The sequence below is a fragment of the Phoxinus phoxinus genome (genome assembly GCF_949152265.1).
Source record: "Phoxinus phoxinus genome assembly, chromosome: 6".
Taxonomy (NCBI): domain Eukaryota; kingdom Metazoa; phylum Chordata; class Actinopteri; order Cypriniformes; family Leuciscidae; genus Phoxinus; species Phoxinus phoxinus.
This window is the reverse complement of record NC_136881.1, coordinates 41,415,535-41,434,070: the sequence shown is the minus strand read 5'-3', so window position 1 is coordinate 41,434,070 and position 18,536 is coordinate 41,415,535. Positions and strand designations below refer to the sequence as shown.

The following is an 18,536-nucleotide window of genomic DNA, read 5'->3' as shown; positions in this document are numbered from 1 at the left end:
TTGGGTGAACTAACCCTTTAAAGATGCATAAATGCCACTTGGAATTCGCCATTTGTAATCTATCATGCAATTCTCTGAAAACAGCACACATTACAGTTATTCTTTAGAAATAAAACTATATTATTGATTAATTTCATAAGTGTAAGTGCTTGAACTTGAACACAAATACTGTATGCGGTAGATAATTTTCCTATTTAGCACCTAAACTCTGAAACAGTCTTTTCTAACATTGTCCGGGAAGCAGACACACTCTGTCAGTTCAAATCTAGACTAAAAACACATCTCTTTGGCCTAGCATACACATAACACATTATCAATTTTTATAATTCAATGTTAGGCTAGTAAACCCTGATGTACTCGTTACATCATAAGAAGGATGACGTCTACGCTAATATTAGTCTCTCTGTTTACCGCTGTCCGCCGGATCCAGGCCGTATCGAGATCTAATGACGCAGTCCTGAAGTGTCTCCGCTTTGAAGGCCCCCTTCCCTTCTTTTTACCTCTGTACATATAAAACGTTGTCAAAATAATTCCAATTCGCATGGATACACGGAAGCGACCAAACATTCTGTATTATACAGGCCAGACAAGTAATTCCGCAATTTCAATTTGTAAAGAAAGACTACTCGCCCGCGCACATATATATTCAAACGCACATACCTATAGACTGAACACGTAATGTGCATGTGCACACTGTCAGCGTTTTCACAGATTCACATTTATGAAGTTCATATGGATTTGATAACATCAATAAAATAAAATAAAACTTGTACCTTGGAACCTGTTTCAAAGTTTGCGTTCTTGAGACACTGTTGTCGTGCAAATGAATGGCCAGAATGCATTGAAAGTTTTCTATTTTCAGTTAAAATAGTGTTGTGCAAGCGGACCCTAAGTTAATAACTAATGATCTTTGCAACGGAAGTGAATCAATCAAAAACTTTAGCTGGACAATAACTTTATTCTAGATCTGCTGTAAAGCCAGAACAATCTCTGTTACTTTAATTTGCTATTATCACTGTAAAGCTGCTAAAGTATTTTTCTGCTTACTGCGCTTTTCATCTTTTCCTTCATCCTGGCTGTGATTCCGTGTTTGAGGTCCGAATGTGTCTTTAATATCTCTGGATTCAACATTTTGATAAATGTCCTCTGAATCCATTATTTGCTGTCTGACAGTACGTCTTCACAGATGAACTGTGATATATAGAATGATCAGTAGTGTATTTACAATAGTGTTAAACCTTGACAGGAAGTGGTTTCATTTCACACTTCCCTGCAGTTGTTTTTATATTGTACATTTAATAACATGTTATCAGCTTCCAATGCCAACAAGAATAATCTGTGGACACTAAAATAAACTCCTTAAACAGGCCAAACTGGACCTTTCCATCAAGATGTAATTTATTCTTACATCAAGATGTTGGATCTGGCTCACTTGGGATGGCTCAATCCGAGGGGCAGGATAAACGGTTGTCTTTAAAATTCCTTATGCACGCAATAGGATAGCGCTACAACCAACCAGAGCAACGAAGAAGGTGACATAGTCAGAGCGACAAAGATACGGTCCGAACACATCTTCCTTTTTAAAGAATGACTCAAGTGTCCTTTGTTCTTTTCTCAAAGAGTCCTACAGCAGAGCAGATTCGAAAGACAGCTGTTCGCCAGCAGCCATTCTTGGTTTTCAAGTAGCAAGGAACTGTCGTCATTATGTTAAGCCTGCCCGCCGACTGCAGGGTTGCCAACTCTCACGCATCTGGCGTGACACTCACGCTTTCAGCATCAATCTCACGCTCTCACGCGCACGCAAGAAATGTCACGCTAAAATCCATTTTTCTCCCCTCTCGATCCGTTAATTCTCTGTTGATGACTAGACTAGACCACAGTGTATTAATGACAGGAGAGGAGCCCACAGCTGTAACATCTGCTTACATCGTTCTCACTGCAGTATTCTCTGATCGTTGATTCGCTGAAACCCTTGCTCCTGATACGTCAGTTGCGTGTGAGAAGTTCAGAGAGAGTTCAGAGCATATGTTCGGAATCGGAGAACACACTGATGCGCGTTTGGATGACAATCAAGGTAAGAAGAAAATAAAATGGTGTGCATTGTCACTACAGACGTAGCCTTGCTTAATCAGTCTGTGTGTCGAGAGTACAGACTTCAACTATAGTTGCAAACGTTGTCTGACGTGCGTTATGTGGGCTAGCTAATGTTAATTGCTCAATAAAATAGGTTCATGGTACAAATTACATTTTGTTAGATGAGTATGTTGAAATATTTAAAAAGAAATAGACAGCAGGACTATGAGGAGACTCATTCCATTAACTGCAGGAGCAGGAGCATTTATAGTCGTGCTTGGTGCTGGACTGTATTTTTGTGTTTGAGAAAACAAACCCTAGAGCAGGGATGGGCATCTCGGTCCTGGAGGGCCACTGTCCTGCAGAGTTCAGCGCCAACCCTGATAAACTCCTGTCTGTAGCTTTCTAGTAATCCTGAAGACATTGATCAGCTGGTTCAGGTGTGTTTGATTAGGGTCCCAGTTAGACAGCAACCATCAAAATAATGTTAATGTGTCAATGTTAACTGTATTAAATTCAACATCTCCTTTGCTCCAGCAATTAATGTAGAATTTTTATTTATTATTTTTTATCCATAAATCAATGGTCATGGCGTTGAGTCAATGTTACAATGTGATGTTGACAATGAAACCAATGTATGTGTAATTTTGGGATGAAATCTTAAAAAAAAATTGTGGGAGCAAAAGTGACACATTAACATTGATTTAACATTGTTTTGATGGTTGCTGTCTTTCTGGGACTCTAATCAAACACATCTGAACCAGCTGATCAATGTCTTCAGGATTACTAGAAAGCTACAGACAGTTTATCAGGGTTGGAGCGAAACTCTGCAGGACAATGGCCCTCCAGGATTGAGTTTGCCCATCCCTGCTCCAGACAAAAAAAATGTGCCGTGACACATTTGAAATCAAAACATCAGATTCTTCAAAATTAGAACAGCAATAGTGTGTAAAATATGTTTGATTAATAATATTGTATGGTTAGAAATATATTTTATAATAACAAGAAAACTTTTTTGGTTTAACATTTTGGATTATACTAGCTAAATAATTGTAAATAAGATAAATGAACCCGTATGTTGTGCATTATGTATGTATGGTGCATTAGACTGTTGTAGGATTGTGGCCTGTAGGTGGCGCTGTCAGTGTCATTTTCATGGCTTAGTTTCATCATCACTATAAATGACAAGACAGCAGTTCTTTTTTATTTGTGTTCACATGTTGATCAATTAACGGAAGTCAGGATCTCAGTTTTCCTCCAAATTTAATTCATGAGTTCATCATTTGTTGTGTTTGTGGTGGGAAATGCACTGATTAATTTTTTATTTTATTTTATAAAAAAAATGTTGCACAGTTACTGTTGTCGAGAAACAAGCATTAAAGTGTCTAAACCGAAACACAGCTTTGCATGTTAGTTATTCCAAATGTTAATATTGTTGTCAGAGAGCAATACAAACAAATCCAAATCCACTGACTGGGCCTACCTTTTAATAATAATAATAATATTTATAAAAATAAATTAAAAACTCAGCAGGTCGCTACCAGCATGTCTAAATGAAAATTATCAAAATAAAGGTAAAACAAGCAGCTGCTCCTTAGGCTATCGGGTTCTTTGAATAGGCCAGTGGTTCTCAAAGTGGCGCGCCCCACTGGTGGGGAATAGAAACGTGACAGGTGGGGCGTTCCAAACGGGAGGAAATTTTCCTTTTTATGCCTTTAAATGTTTATCCAGACATCCCAACTGTCCAAGAAGTTCCGGGAGTCTCGGATTTTGTTGGGGCGATGGGGGCAGGTGGGGCTTGAAAATTCCGCCTTGTCCAAAGTGGGGAATGACCGAAAAAGTTTGAGAACCACTGGAATAGGCTAACCATGAAGGAAAAGTAGGTCATTTACTGATGAGGGCTTCAGCACACTGCATCTTTGCTCCAGCATGCGACCACAAATGGTGAAAGCCCGTTCGGACGGTGCGCTGGAGGCTAGGACACATCGTCCATGCTGTCTATTTTGAACTTGAAGCTTGCCGGGAAGGAATTGTCTCTAAACAAGTGTACGTGAGATTAGGCCACGCCCTACCCCAAACGACAACATCCACAAGTTTAGGCTGCTTAAAACTTTTTTATTGCTGTCAAACAGAATCTCCCTTACAACTACAAATTATTTACGCTACTTCATACGCTTGATTACGCTAATCATTTATATATTTTACTTTACACTCATATTTAATTTGCGGGAGTGCAGCGTATCATCCCTCCCGCCCGCTCCCGCAATGACCTTTCAAAATTTGTCCCGCGCCGCACTGTTTTGCGTTGCGACCCGCGGGTCCCGCAGACCTCTAGTTTGGTGTCCCAGATCACCCTCATGCACATCGTGAGAAACATGTTGTGAGTTTATTATAGCAATGAGACAATAATGACAATTTTACAATTCCCTTCTAACAAATTTATATGAAGATCAGATGACAGTTTTAAAAAAAGACATAAACCTCAATCAAAAATACATTCACAATAAGAGTAATTCACTAAAATAATAGAAGCAAAAGCACAAGAAGACTGGATGAAACTTATTTCTCACAAATACATTTCTTCCCTATAATGCATGGCGCATCATTCCAGTTGTTCACAGGGCCTCCTCTAGGATTCAGTTCAATGCAATCCTCATTTGTACCTTTATGGCTATTTGGCTCACCTCTGTCCCAAAACCTGAATAAAGTGTGTCAGATTTTCAGTTATTCAGGAACCCAGATGTTCAATGAAAGTGTTTATCCATTCAGCAAACAACAAATGAGGAGCTTAACAAGCTATTCATCATAAAAGAGCCAACAATATTCACAGCATCACCCCAGCTAACAGGGAACAATCTAATAACATTGGCTAACATTCTGGGAAAGTTCTCTCAAAGTTATGAACAAACATTCTACCAGTAACGTTAAGTGTTTTAATATTGAGGTATTGAGTGTTTATTCAACAAATACCTGCAATTGCTGAAAGAAATTAAAGGATTAGTTTACTTTCAAAAAAATAACATTTGCTGATAATTTACTCACCCTGATGTCATTCAAGATGTCCATGTCTTTCTTTCTGCAGTCGATAAGAAATTTAGGTTTTTGAAGAAAACATTCCAGGATTGTTCTACACAGAATGGACTTCAAATATTCCAATGTTCAAAGAAGGTTCAAATGTCCGTCTCAATGCAGCTTCAAAGTCTCTACACGATCCCAGTCGAGAAATAAGGGTCTTATCTAGTGAAACAATCTGTCATTTTCAAAAAAAAATAAAATACATATATACTTTTTAACCACAAATGCCCGTCTTGTACCATCTCTGAGATGTGCCACGCATAACGTCATCACGTTGGAAAGGTTACAAAAAAATGTATACAAATTAAAATAAATGAAAACAAAGATGTCGGATGATTTTGAAGTTGGTGGAGAAAATGAGAGATGGTACACAACGGGCGTTTGTGGTTAAAAAGTATTTCCATTATTTATTTTTTGAAAATGACCCATCGTTTCGCTAGATAAGACCCTTATTTCTCGACTGGGATCGTGTAGAGACTTTGAGGCTGCATTGAGACATTTGATCCTTCTTTTGAACATTGGGATAGATGGTTGCCATCGAAGTCCATACTGTGTAGAATCATTCTGGAATGTTTTCCTCAAAAACCTTAATTTCTTTTCGACTGAAGAAAGAAAGATGGATATCTTGGATGACATCGGGGTGAGTAAATTATCAGGATTTTTTTTTTTTTTAAAGTGAACTATCTTTAAGTAAAGTCAAGGTGAAGAGACCAACTAAAACAAACACATGTTTCATATGAAACATTTCAACCTCTTCTGAGATCTTCAGAGATTTAACATCAGTTATCTTGAGTTCTTAGAACTGTGGCTGAAGTCAGTGATAGTTTTTTTTTTCTCTTCTGGTTTCTCTTTCCTTCAGTGATTCTGTTTGTTTACAGCAGATGTTCAAATGTTTTAAATAATGTTTCAGAAACATCATACTAACATTTAAACAACCTTCTATTAACATTCAGGAAACTGAACATTTTTACGTTCCTGGAATGTTACAAATCAGTAATTTAAGTTGAAAGAATGTTTCAGGAAGATCATAACCTTAAAAAAACACGTACCTCTAACATCCAGAAAACTTGACATTTTAACGTTTCCATAACCAAAACAGAATTGAAATAGAAGGATAAAAAGGATTTAACAAATGCATTCAAAGTGTTTCTCCAAGAGTGTTGTATGACTTACCCTTGATTCAGTGCTGAATTATCCACCCATTTCATGATCCCCTCAGTCTCAGAATCTGACAAACCAATCCACGCACCAAACCACACATTCTTGACTAATGAAGTTACGAGTCTCTGTGTGTGAAAAACAGGAATAAGTGTGATTTCTCTCATTGATTAACAAATACACACACACACACACACACACGTACACACTCACCTGCTTCTCTTCAGTGTTGATAATGACCAGATCAGCTCCTCGATCTCTGCAGAACTGCCTGCAGTCAGACCAGCTCTTCTCCTCACTGGATATGAAAACCCTGTCATTTTCTTTCAATAAACAGGAAACACGTTGTTCATTATTTGTGTTGTAAAGTGAAAATAAACATATAAATCCATTTGTACAAACCTTGTGTAGATAACTTCCTTATTTCAGTCTCTAACTCCAATTTTTTCTGACTCAAAGAGTTGAAGTTGTTCTTCAGTTGGTCTTTTTCAGTCATTAGATCAGAGTTCTTGTCCTGTAAGCTGTTGATAGTGTGATTGAACTCTTCAACTGTGTTCTTGTAACTCTTTAACAGGTCTCTCTCTGCTGTGGTGGTGATGTACAGTGTAATGAAGACCAGCAGAAGAACACAGATGAGCCCGAAACACACTGTCATCAACACCATACACCTGCTTCCTCCTAAGTAATCAGGTTTTTGTTAGATAAATGATAGAGTTTAAACAAAAAAAAAGTATTTCCTTTTATAATGACAAATATCTGGAATTCCTGTTCTCTAAAATATGGAACATTTCATATAAAATCAGAAACAATTACAGTTGTTATACAGAAAACAATGATTGAAACTTTACGTAGCATTTATCAACACCTCAAACATTAAAACACCGTCTCTGTGTCAAACAAAAATTTCTGCTTACTTTGCTTTTGATCTTTTCCTTCATCCTCACTGCAACTCTGTGTTGGAAGTCTCAATTTGTTATAAATATCACTGATTAGAAAAAGGGGCTTTGATTCCATTATTAGCTCAAACTCACAGTCGTACAGTATAGTACAGTACAGGATGTGTTCACAGATGAGGTGTGCTCTTTAAGATGTGTGCCACGTTTTTAAATAGTACCAACACAGGAAGTGTTTTTTTTTGTCAGATCAGCAGAGGTGGGTAATCCAGGGGCCAAAGAGTAAAAGTCCTGCCACATGTTTATTCCACCAATAAACTCGTCAGCTGATTTCACTAATGAGTTCTCTCTCCTGTCTGAATTAGCAAATCCAGGTGATTGGAACAAAATACTGAGGAGGACTTTTACTTTCTGAACCTGGACTTTACACCTCTGCATAGCAATGCTACATATCTGCCAAGAGCATACAGAGGTTTAACTCTAATGTGTTTCATTTAAAGTCACCATAACAGGGATTAGTGTTTCCATTATTTGGGCTCTTAACTCTTATTACATCTTTTGTCACTTATGGCTGTTGTGACAGATGACAGTGTGTATGTTAAACACATTTGCAGCAGCAAAGAAAGCTAAAGTAAAATGAGATCAGTGTTATTTTAATCTAACAATTATGTTTTCACATTAACATTCTCTTACACTCTGTATTACTGCAACATGAGATGCAACAATATTATAACAATAAGTAAGAAGACTACAAACAAACATGAGCCCAAAAAATCAGCTTTTTATGAAACACACAGGCATCAACAATCAGCGTATGAATCTCAACAATGGTGACAATCAAAAGTACTTTGCTGCAATGCATGCTGGGTACCAGCATAGTACAAAACTACCAGCATGCATTGCAACATTAATAAATTATGCAGCTGAATTGTCCTATTATTTAGTTTAATTCTAAATATTTGCTTTTATTTTTTGCTGTTTTTTTGTGAATTAGTAGCTTTTCCGTGATGTACTGAATCTGTTTATCTAAATATTTGTGGTTGTCACCCTTGTTGAGATTCATACACTGATTGTTTTTATCTGTATTTGTCAGTGAAGGCGAAATATTTTAATAAAACCTTGTCAAAAGTTGATTTAAACCAATTGTTATTTTGCTGGTTCTCATGCTGCATTAATACAGAGTTTATTATGTGACTATATTTGTTGCCCTTCTTAATTCTTAGATTGAAAACCTCAATAAATCAGGCTATTACGTGACGATTATAAATCCATCAACATGTAATCACCATCACCTGATCTCATTTCACTTTAGCTTTCTTTGTTGCTGCAAATGTGCTTGACAAACACACTGCCACAGCAACTAAACAAGCCAAGTTATTTCATATGAGTTAAGGACCCCAAATAATGGAAACACTAATCACTATTATGGTGACTTCAAATTAAACCCATTAGAGTTAAAGCTCTGTTAATTCTCAAAACAACTTTTGTAGACACACTCAAAAAAATAATAATGTCTAAACATAAGATTTATGTATTTGAATTGCATATATAATTTCCATCCATTTGGATTACATAGTTTTAACATAAACTAATTAATAATCTGAATGTTATTCATATTTTTAAGTCATATATAAATTAAACAGATAAGATTTATGTAATTGTATTAATAAACTGAATGTGATTCATATTTGTCAGTCATATGTAAATTAAATGGGTAAGATTTATGTAATAGTACACAGAATAACGCCCATGTTAAGTTAACACTGCTCAGTGTTCATATGTCTGCACACTACAGAGATAAAAAGAACCATTGAAGCAGTGTTGGAGTTAATGAGATAATTAAGTGGTGATTGAGCATTAATTATGAACACCTGCTGTTACCAAGCAGAATCACTGAAGAACAGAGAAAATAATAATTTTTGTGTTTATAAAAATATTTTTTTAGTGCTGAAAAGCTTTACTCTATTGCATTACTTGGATGCACACAAACAATAAGAAACAGTGTATGAATCTCAACAATGGTGACAATCAAACAAACATATCCTGATAATCAGATCAACTCTACAAAAAACGACAACAAATCCAGCTGCATAATGTCTTAATGCTGCAGTGCATGCTGGGAGAAATGGGTGAGTTTTGATTGGTGCATGCACTGCAGCATGCAGCATTTCATTGATTGTCAACATTGTTGGGAATCATACACTGATTATTGATGTCTAAGTAACATCATGGCAGACAAAGTTTACTTTAAAATGTTTTTAAAATCTTTTTTTAATAAACAGCATTCTTCTCATGCTGTAAAATGTAATGACTTTTACTGTAAAATAATATTACAAATTCAAGTCCGTATAAGCAAAGCATTAGACACTGTAAAAGTTCAGGGATTAGAGCAATTACATGACGATGCCTTGTCTTCACCATTAAACAATCAATATCCCCTGACCTCATTTTCTCTATAACCTTCTCATTTTTCTAAATCAAATGTGCTTTATAAACACACAATTACAGCAGGCAGAGAAACCTTTACACAAAAAAGACAAGGTTCAAGAGCCCAACTAAAGCAAACGCTATCCACCATAATGGTGACATTTAAATACAACTATTGATTTCATTAAACCGGAAATTAAATAAAGTCAGTCTGGTTAGTAATAAGTGAAGCTGGTAATGGTGTTTGTGGAGTTGTTTATTCCTCCTCTGCTGAGATCTTCACAGATTTAATGTCTTCTTTTCTCTTCAGTATTTAATCTAAGGCTGTGGCTGAAATTATTCCATATTTAATATACACATTTTTTTTTTGGGCTACGATAAGGTCCAGTTCTGGTTTATTTCTTTGCTCTTGAGAGATATGTAGCATTGCTGTGCAGAGGTGTAAAGTCCAGGTTCAGTATTTTTCTCCCAGAAGCTCCCTGTAAAAATGAAAACATATATTTTATTTATAACTAATTGATAAAAATGAGGCAACAGATTACAAGCAATATTATTAATTAAATTTAACAAATTAGAATTGAGTAATAATTAATTAAATTAATTCCTTAAATGCTAACCATTTAAAATGAGTAAAAATTACAAAATATATGTTATTGCCAACATTGAAGACACCTGATGTTAACAAGCAGAATCACTGAAGGAGAAAACCATAATTAAAGTCACCATTATGGAGATCAGTGTGTGTTTTAGTTGGGCTATTCACCCTTAAAGTCCCTGTAAAGGCAATTCTAAAAAAAAATTAGATGACGCACTGGAGCCCCTGAGCTCCTGGACACGCCCCTACTTGATGACGCACTGGAGCCCCTGAGCCTGGTCGCTCTCTAACAATATAAACAGAGCACATTCGCATCAGTTTGGCGCTCAATCGCGAGTTACTGTCAGTACTATTATTACTACAGCCTACAGTTTGCTAGTTAGCTATGCCTTCGTCACGGAAATGCGTACTACCTGGATGCGATCATGTACGAAACAGATCGGTGTCCTTATTTACATTTCCTAAAAACGATCACATCAAGAAGAGGTGGATTAATTTTGTGAAGAGCCACCTTGATGGAGAGCTGAGGATCACCACCAAAACCCGCCTCTGTAGTGATCATTTTACACGGGATAGTTTTATAAACTTTCGTCGGAGACAACTGGGATGCTCTGATAATCCGCTGTTACTGGTGAATGTGGCCGAACCGACTATCTCCCGCCTCGGCCGTCATCCTCCCGTCGCGCCGACACCTGGTGCCATCCTCGGCAGTGCGTGCCCACCAATGAGGGTAGGCTGCCTTGTGTGCTTATGTTATAATTATAGTAGGTAGTCCACAGTAAGTAGGCTACTAAATTCTGCAACACTCTAACGTGATTTTTTTTGTTTATTTATATGATCAATATGATTCCTTAGCCAAGTAATTTAAACTATTATCTGTTCACAAAGCAGCCCCTTCCGACCACAAAAGAGACAGAGTCTTTCATGCATAAAGTCACTCGAGAAGTTGGATGTCAGTCAGACAGGTTTCAGCAGGTTTCAGCGCAGCCGGCGGACACGCCCCCAGCGTTTGAGAGCAGAGACCACTGCTCATTTTTTCAAGATTTTAATAGCTTATTTTATGTACTTGCCGGCTTTTTTTATCATTCAAATTTGGCTGGGTGGCTAATAACACATTTTTCTGTGATATGACAAACTCAGAACACATACTTAATTTTGACTTTACAGGGACTTTAAATTATTAACTTTAAGTTTGGTTTGGCTGCTGTACATGAATTACAACAGCCAGATGAACAAATTAGAAACAGTGCTCGATGGGGTTGGTTGTGTTTTGACATAATCATTATTTCACAATCATTTGCCCTGAATCACTGAACTCATGAGTTAGACATAGACATCATGAATCAGCCTGTGAATCTCAACAATGGTGGCATTTATAAAGCATGTTGCAGTGCATTCTGGGTTGCACCAATCAAAACTCATTCATGGCTCCCATCATGCATTGCTGCATGAATAAATGAGCTTAGAGGTGATCTGTGTGTCACCATTGCTGAGATTCATACGCTAAATTTTCTGTGTGTGCCCAAAAAAAAATTGTATACATATTTTGTATTTGTATTGATTTGATTATTTGAATTTCATTGAAAAGACTAACAACATTATGCAGCTAAAATTAATAAAACAAACCTAACTCATAAATTGGAATCTAAATGAGATTAGTGATTCAGGATAAATGATTGTGAAATAATGACTATGTTAAAACACAATCAACACCATCAGATCACCTTTTCTCTTTGTTCATCTGCTATTATAACGCATGCACAGCAGTCAAACTAGACTTAAAGTTAATAATTTAAGGGTGAAGAGCCAAACTAAAACACACACTGATCTCCATAATGGTGACTTTAATTATGGTTTTCTCCTTCAGTGATTCTGCTTGTTAACATCAGGTGTCTTCAATGTTGGCAATAACATATATTTTGTAATTTTTACTCATTTTAAATGGTTAACATTTAAGGAATTAATTTGATTAATTATTACTCAATTCTAATTTGTTAAATTTAATTAATAATATTGCTTGTAATCTGTTGCCTCATTTTTATTAATTAGATATAAATAAAATCTATGTTTTCATTTTTAAAGTGTATAATGTTCTCAGTAAAACATTGGCACAATGTTCCAAAATAACAGAGGAGGAATATTATCAAATCAACGTTCTTAAAATGTTTTGAGGATATCACTGAGACCTGCGACGATGAGTGTTTTTTATAAAACGTTCTTGTAATGCGACTTGTTAACAAAACTAGAACATTTTAAATGTAACATTTAGCAATCAAACTACACAATTATTGTTAAATTGAGCTTGCTGGTCAGACAGCAGGCCAACAGGGTTCACGATGGAACATATGGTGCTTTTAAGTCCTCCTGGGAAGTTTGTATTCATGAGGTTTTACAATTTTTTTAATGTTTTAAATTATTGAAGCCACTGTAAACTTTATTATCACATATTATATTGTTATATTATAATGCTATCATATTTTGTGCAAGCATTAGCTTACTTCATTGTCACTGCTGAATACCTACACTGTTAGACCTTACCGGGTTTTTTTACAGTAAAATACTGGCAACACTGTTGCCAGTAATTTACTGTTAATTGTTCAGTTCTTTACTGTAATCTACAGTATTTTACTGTTATATACAGTTTGTTACTGTAAAATGCACTAAATTAAAACTCGAGTTAAAACTAATTTCACGTGCAGAAACCGACTGCCTTAAATTGACCAACTGTCATTTAAATGTATTAACTAAAACGTGTAATGCGTTAATAATGTCAGAAAAGAGTTAAGAACTTTCATTAAAAACCACTAAAAAACTTAAGTACAAAAAAAGATTTCCGCTTTACCAGCAATTACACACAGTCACCGCCTGTTAAATAAAGCAACATGCAGCATATCATCAATGTTTCTAGATCTTCTGCTGGACTGAAGCACAGGCTCTACTCTTCAGCACAATGGTGACCCAAAAAACTACATTTTACAGTAAACTACTGGCAACAGTGTTGCCAGTATAAACCTGTTTTATAACTTACAGTTTATTACTGTTTAAATACTCTTCGTGGGTGTGTCTTTTTATCTTACACTGTTAACCCTTTCAACCCCACAGGAAAATCCACACTACAAAGAGTAAAAAGTAACATTGACGCAGTGTTGCATTGAGATAATTAATGAAATATGTAAGTGATTGTTGAGCATTAGTGATGAACACCTGCTGTTAACAAGCAGAATCACTGAAGGAAAGAGGAACACAAGAACAGAAAATAGAGAAACACAAGAACTACAACTGACTTCCAGCCATTACACAGTATTACACGTATTATTAACCAGTTTGACTTTATTTCTGTCATACATCTACATAAGTAGTTATTGAGATGTTTAATTGAAAATGTTTGATTTGAATTTACCATTATAGAGATCAGTGTTTGCTTTAGTTGAGTTGCTGATGCCAACACTTTAGTTATTCTCTGAGCTGAGTTTTTGCAAGTCACTCTTGTGCACACGCAGTTTGTGAATGATTGCGGTTATATTCACTATCATGACAAAATCAAGATATAGCCATTCACTAAGGAGTTCATTCTCACTCATTCAGAGTTTAACTGTTAATTAAAAGTGTTAGGTTACCTCCACTGTAAAACAACAGCAACAATGACTAATTTATTTTTAACTCATGCATAACCAAAAAGAAAACAGCCACGCAGTTTTGTAGAAACACAGAGATATCACAAATTAGAACATGCATCTCATCAATGGTGGGAATATAATTTTTTAAAATTATTATGCATGCAGCAGAGCATGCTGGGAGTTTTATACTATCCTGGTACCCAGCATGCATTGTGATATTACACTTTGGATCGTCACCATTGTTGAGATTCATGCGCTGATTGTTGATGTCTGTATGTGCCATAGTCAAGCAGGAGTTAATACAATTGTAATGCACTATATGATTTCAGAATTCTTTAGTTGACCTGATTAAAGAAATATGAAACTGGATTTAATGTTGTAGATGAGCAGATATATGGTATTAAATCCATAAATTCAAAGCTTACATAAAAAAAGAGCAAAAATTCATGTATGTTCATGCAGTCATTACAAATCCAATAACACCTGATCAACTTCCTCTTGACTTCTTCTTGCTGTAGCAAATGAACTTTATAAACTCACTGTTACAACAGCCAGAGAGAGATGAATGGACAAAGTTTTTTTAATCAAGGTACAAGAGACCAAATAAAGCAAATACTAATCTCCATCATGGTGACAACTAACTTTATTATTAACTAAATCCCTGTTCATTCTCAACAATAACTTGAAATAAATCATGTTAAACTGGTTTCACACTCAGTGTGGCTGGAAGTCAGTTGTAGTTCTTGTGTTTCTCTTTTTTCTGTTCTTGTTTCTCTGTCCTTCAGTGATTCTGCTTATCAGGTGTTCATCAGTGTCTCAATTCACTCACTTCTTTTCATTCAAGTGGACTATATTAGTGAACTAGTGTAGGGAATAGGGAATGAGGGTATAGGGTGAGATTGGGAAAACAGCCTCTGAGTGTCGACTTTGAGAGCTGTTAATTCACAGTATATTCCTGTAGGTATATTCCTGTATATTACTGTTTTAATGGAAAATGGTATGATATTGTAATAATCTGGGCTTTTTCTACAGTAAGGGCTAACAGTGTAAGTATAGTGGTATCCCACAATGTTTCTCACTGACACACCCCTAACCAGGCCCGGACTGGCCATCGGGAGCACCGGGAGATTTCCCGGTGGCCTGGCGACTAATTTGGCCTGCTGCCAGGCAGCGTTTATTTTTTATTTTTTTTAAATAAGTTAATTTCACTGAAATATTAGTAAAAGTTCATAGAAAAAAGTTATGCGAAGTCAATAACTGATAAAGAGAATAAATATTAAACTGAAGTGTTTTATGTGTTTTACACAAGATGATACAGGAGAGATCTTTTAGTTTAATTAATGAGTTTTGTGGGTCACCATTGTGCTGGAGAGTAGAGCCTGTGCTTCAGTCAAAGATGAGTAGAGTAACACTGATGTTATGCTGCCCGTTGCTTTATTTAAACGCAGTAACTGTAGTTGCTGATGCAATGACGATCTCGTTGCTAAATACTTTAGCACATACATGTGTGCTACTGTTCGCTAAATGCGAACTGCAAGATGTTAGTTAATGTCATGTTTTTAATTCATTCACGATTACACATTAGATGTTTGCAGTTTTACATTAAGAGATATTCATTTTCAGTGGACTCAAAGTAAGTTCACAATACTATCAGTATAAATACTCGTTTTTAAACTTGAACTGTTTGAAGCAATCGGTTTCCCAAATGATATGAGTTACCTTCCATTGTATTTTTACAGTAACATACTGTAAAAAAGGAGAGCTGTATAATAACGGTAGAGGGCTGTAAATTAACAGTACTTTGCTGGCAACCACAGCTGCCAGTAGATTACTGTTATTTTACAGCGCAATTTTTTACAGTGAACCTAGCACTAGCTGTGGTGCAATGGTCACACATCAGATTCAGCCAGGGAGTGAGATGACAGGCAAAATAAGAAAGACATTTTTTTTATCATATTGTATGAAATATATTGCTAAATGTTTGATATTTAAGTAATTTTAAGTAAAAAAAAAACATAAATATAATACTTTGATTTTTACTCAAATATATATGGAGATTCTGGGCAAACAATTTACAATAAGGTGGTTGTTTTGCACCAAGGTGGAGACAGTTCTGTTTGTATGAGGCCAGAAGAAAAAGCGACAGGTGAAGAAGAGACAGGTGAAGAAGAGACAGGTACAAGAAAAACAAACACACTTTACATACATACATACATACATAGTTTCAACGGTGTGCTTGTCCGTCCTATGTCGGTATCAGGAGGGTGCAGACTGTGACGCCAGACAACGTATTTTTTCGACATCTACCGCACGTCTAATGTTGACATCCGTGGGACCTCCGTGTAAGGGTTATTTATAGTCCAAATGTGGTCGTTTGTGGACGTCTTTTCAACATCAAATTTAGACAAATTTTACGTTGTTTTTAAACTGTAGTCCCATGGTTCAAAAGGGTGGAGGACGTGTATTCTGTACCATTGATTTTACATTTATGCATTTGGCAGATGCTTTTTATCCAAAGTGACTTACATTGCATTACACATTTATATTTCTATCAGTTCTTGCTTTCGCTGGGAATCGAACCCACGATCTTGCATTGCAAGCACCAACGCTCTACTGGTTGAGCTGCAGGAAAACTATATTAAACTGTGTCTCCAGGTTTCACCTGGTGCTGAGACAATCAAATGGAGTTTTTGGAAAACGATCTTAAATAATTATTAATAATCTGTATTCATATGTATTAATCATGTTGATAACAACAATGTTGATATTTGTAAATAAAAAAATATTACATATTAATCATGTAAATTTCCTGCACCTGTCATAGACGTCAAAATGACGTCCAAAAAATGTCAAAGGTCAAATGTTGAATGTCAATATGATGTCCAAGTTAGGTCATGGTTGGACGTCCAAATTGTGGACCTAGTTTGGACGTTGAATAGATGTCCAGAATTGGTCATGGACCAACGGACCCAATATAGACATGAGCTGCACGTCTATCCGACATCCAATGTTTAGTGGGAGATCATGTCAATTTCCTGCACCTGTCTTAGACGTCCACATGGCATCACAGTCTGCACCTTCAGGGAACCAAAATCTGACTTCCAAACATGACGTAGAAAAGACCTCATTTGGAGGTAACTTTGCAAACCTAGATCATGTCAATTTCCTGCACCTGTCTTAGACGTCCACATAACATCCAGAAAAGTACCTACTCCGGCGTTCAAATATTGAACATTATATTGACGTCCAGGTGGGGTCATGGTTAGATGTCCAAATAGCAGACCTAGATTCCACGTTGCATAAAGGTCAAAAATTGGTCTTGGACCGACTGACGCAATATAGACACGATCTGCCTGTCCAATAGACGTCTGATGTTTAGTGGGTACTTACGTACACACACACACACACACATTATATATAAGTTTTAGTTTAAATTTCCAATAAGACTCCTCTTTACTTAGTGTATGAGGCTGGTGGAAGGGAAAGACAGAGAGATCTTAGGGAAAGTTGTTTATGTTTTTATGTTATGGTCATACTGTGAAATAAATGTAATTTAGGTAAAAAAAATAGGGTTGTCCGTGTTTTAAAATTTTATTTGGGTGCATAGGATGGCCTGGATGGGTGTAGGATTTCCCGGCCTGAAATTGTGTCCCAGTCCGGCCCTGCCCCTAACTCTTCAAGATCAGGGTTAAAGAAAATACTGAGCTTCCTACTCATATTCTCATCATTGTGTTGGCGTTCAACTTGTAAATACGATCTTTATGACATGACTTGAATGCACCAATAGCTCTAGCTTAATTATGTCGTCTGCAAACTTTATGATGGAATTGGTAGGAAACGTTGGTAGACAGTCAAAGGTATACAATGAATAAAGCACGTTCCTATCTGCATTCTGCACTAAGCAGTCTGTGATCACTCCGCTCCTGATCCACTCCGGGTTTTCTATACCCGCTCACGGAAAAACTGCTCAGGATAAGTGCAAAATGAAGGTTGTGAAATGATTGCCTAATGTTAACTCTACTTTGGTGCTGCAATGATATTGCATATCGCCACGATAACCGACCTCATCTGAGCTGCTTTAGGGGCTGTTCACATGTTTGCGCTCACGTGCGTTTTTTTCAAATGTAGATGCGCAGAAAGTGCGCTCAAATAGAGAGCGACGCTGTTGCAACTCGCCTCGCTTGTGTTCCCAGGCAAGGTGAATGAAAAAAATCAAAGTAAGTTAGTCTTTAGGGCTTTAGTTTATATTCACAGAAGCTACGAGCACGGTCGCGAATTCCAGCGCGACACTTCACGACACGCTTCAGTAACGGTCATAAAATACGAGTCTGGCCTGTGAGATGTGTAGCTAAACCAAACAACAGTTTGCAACGACTGTATCAATCAAATATCCAGAGGTGGAAAGTCCAGGTTCAGAAAGTAAAAGTCCTCCTCAGTATTTTGTTCCAGTCACCTGGATTTGCTAATTCAGACAGGAGAGAGAACTAATTAGTGAAATCAGCTGACTGAGTTCATGGGTGGAATAAACATATGGCCTTTTACTTTCTGACCCCTGGACTTTCCACCTCTGCAAATATCAGCTTTTGGAAGGTAAGATATACAGGTAAAGATTAGGAGACTGCGAGAAGAAGAGAGAATAGAGATGAGAGAGGAAGAGCAGGTGTTTCATACTGTGCCCATGCGATTAACATTATTATA

General features: G+C 36.6%; 1 protein-coding gene across 1 annotated transcript; it reads right to left on the bottom strand.

Annotated features, from left to right (window-relative positions):
- Positions 1–4,441: 4,441 nt before the first annotated feature.
- Positions 4,442–7,476, bottom strand: LOC307000878 (uncharacterized protein). Its single transcript, XM_079616806.1, has 5 exons — positions 7,221–7,476; positions 6,709–6,984; positions 6,520–6,629; positions 6,322–6,434; positions 4,442–4,771 (listed from the first exon to the last, which is right to left on the bottom strand). Exons 1-5 carry the CDS (start codon positions 7,318–7,320, stop codon positions 4,633–4,635), a joined length of 738 nt encoding a protein of 245 aa, XP_079472932.1. The 5' UTR covers positions 7,321–7,476; the 3' UTR covers positions 4,442–4,632.
- Positions 7,477–18,536: the final 11,060 nt, after the last annotated feature.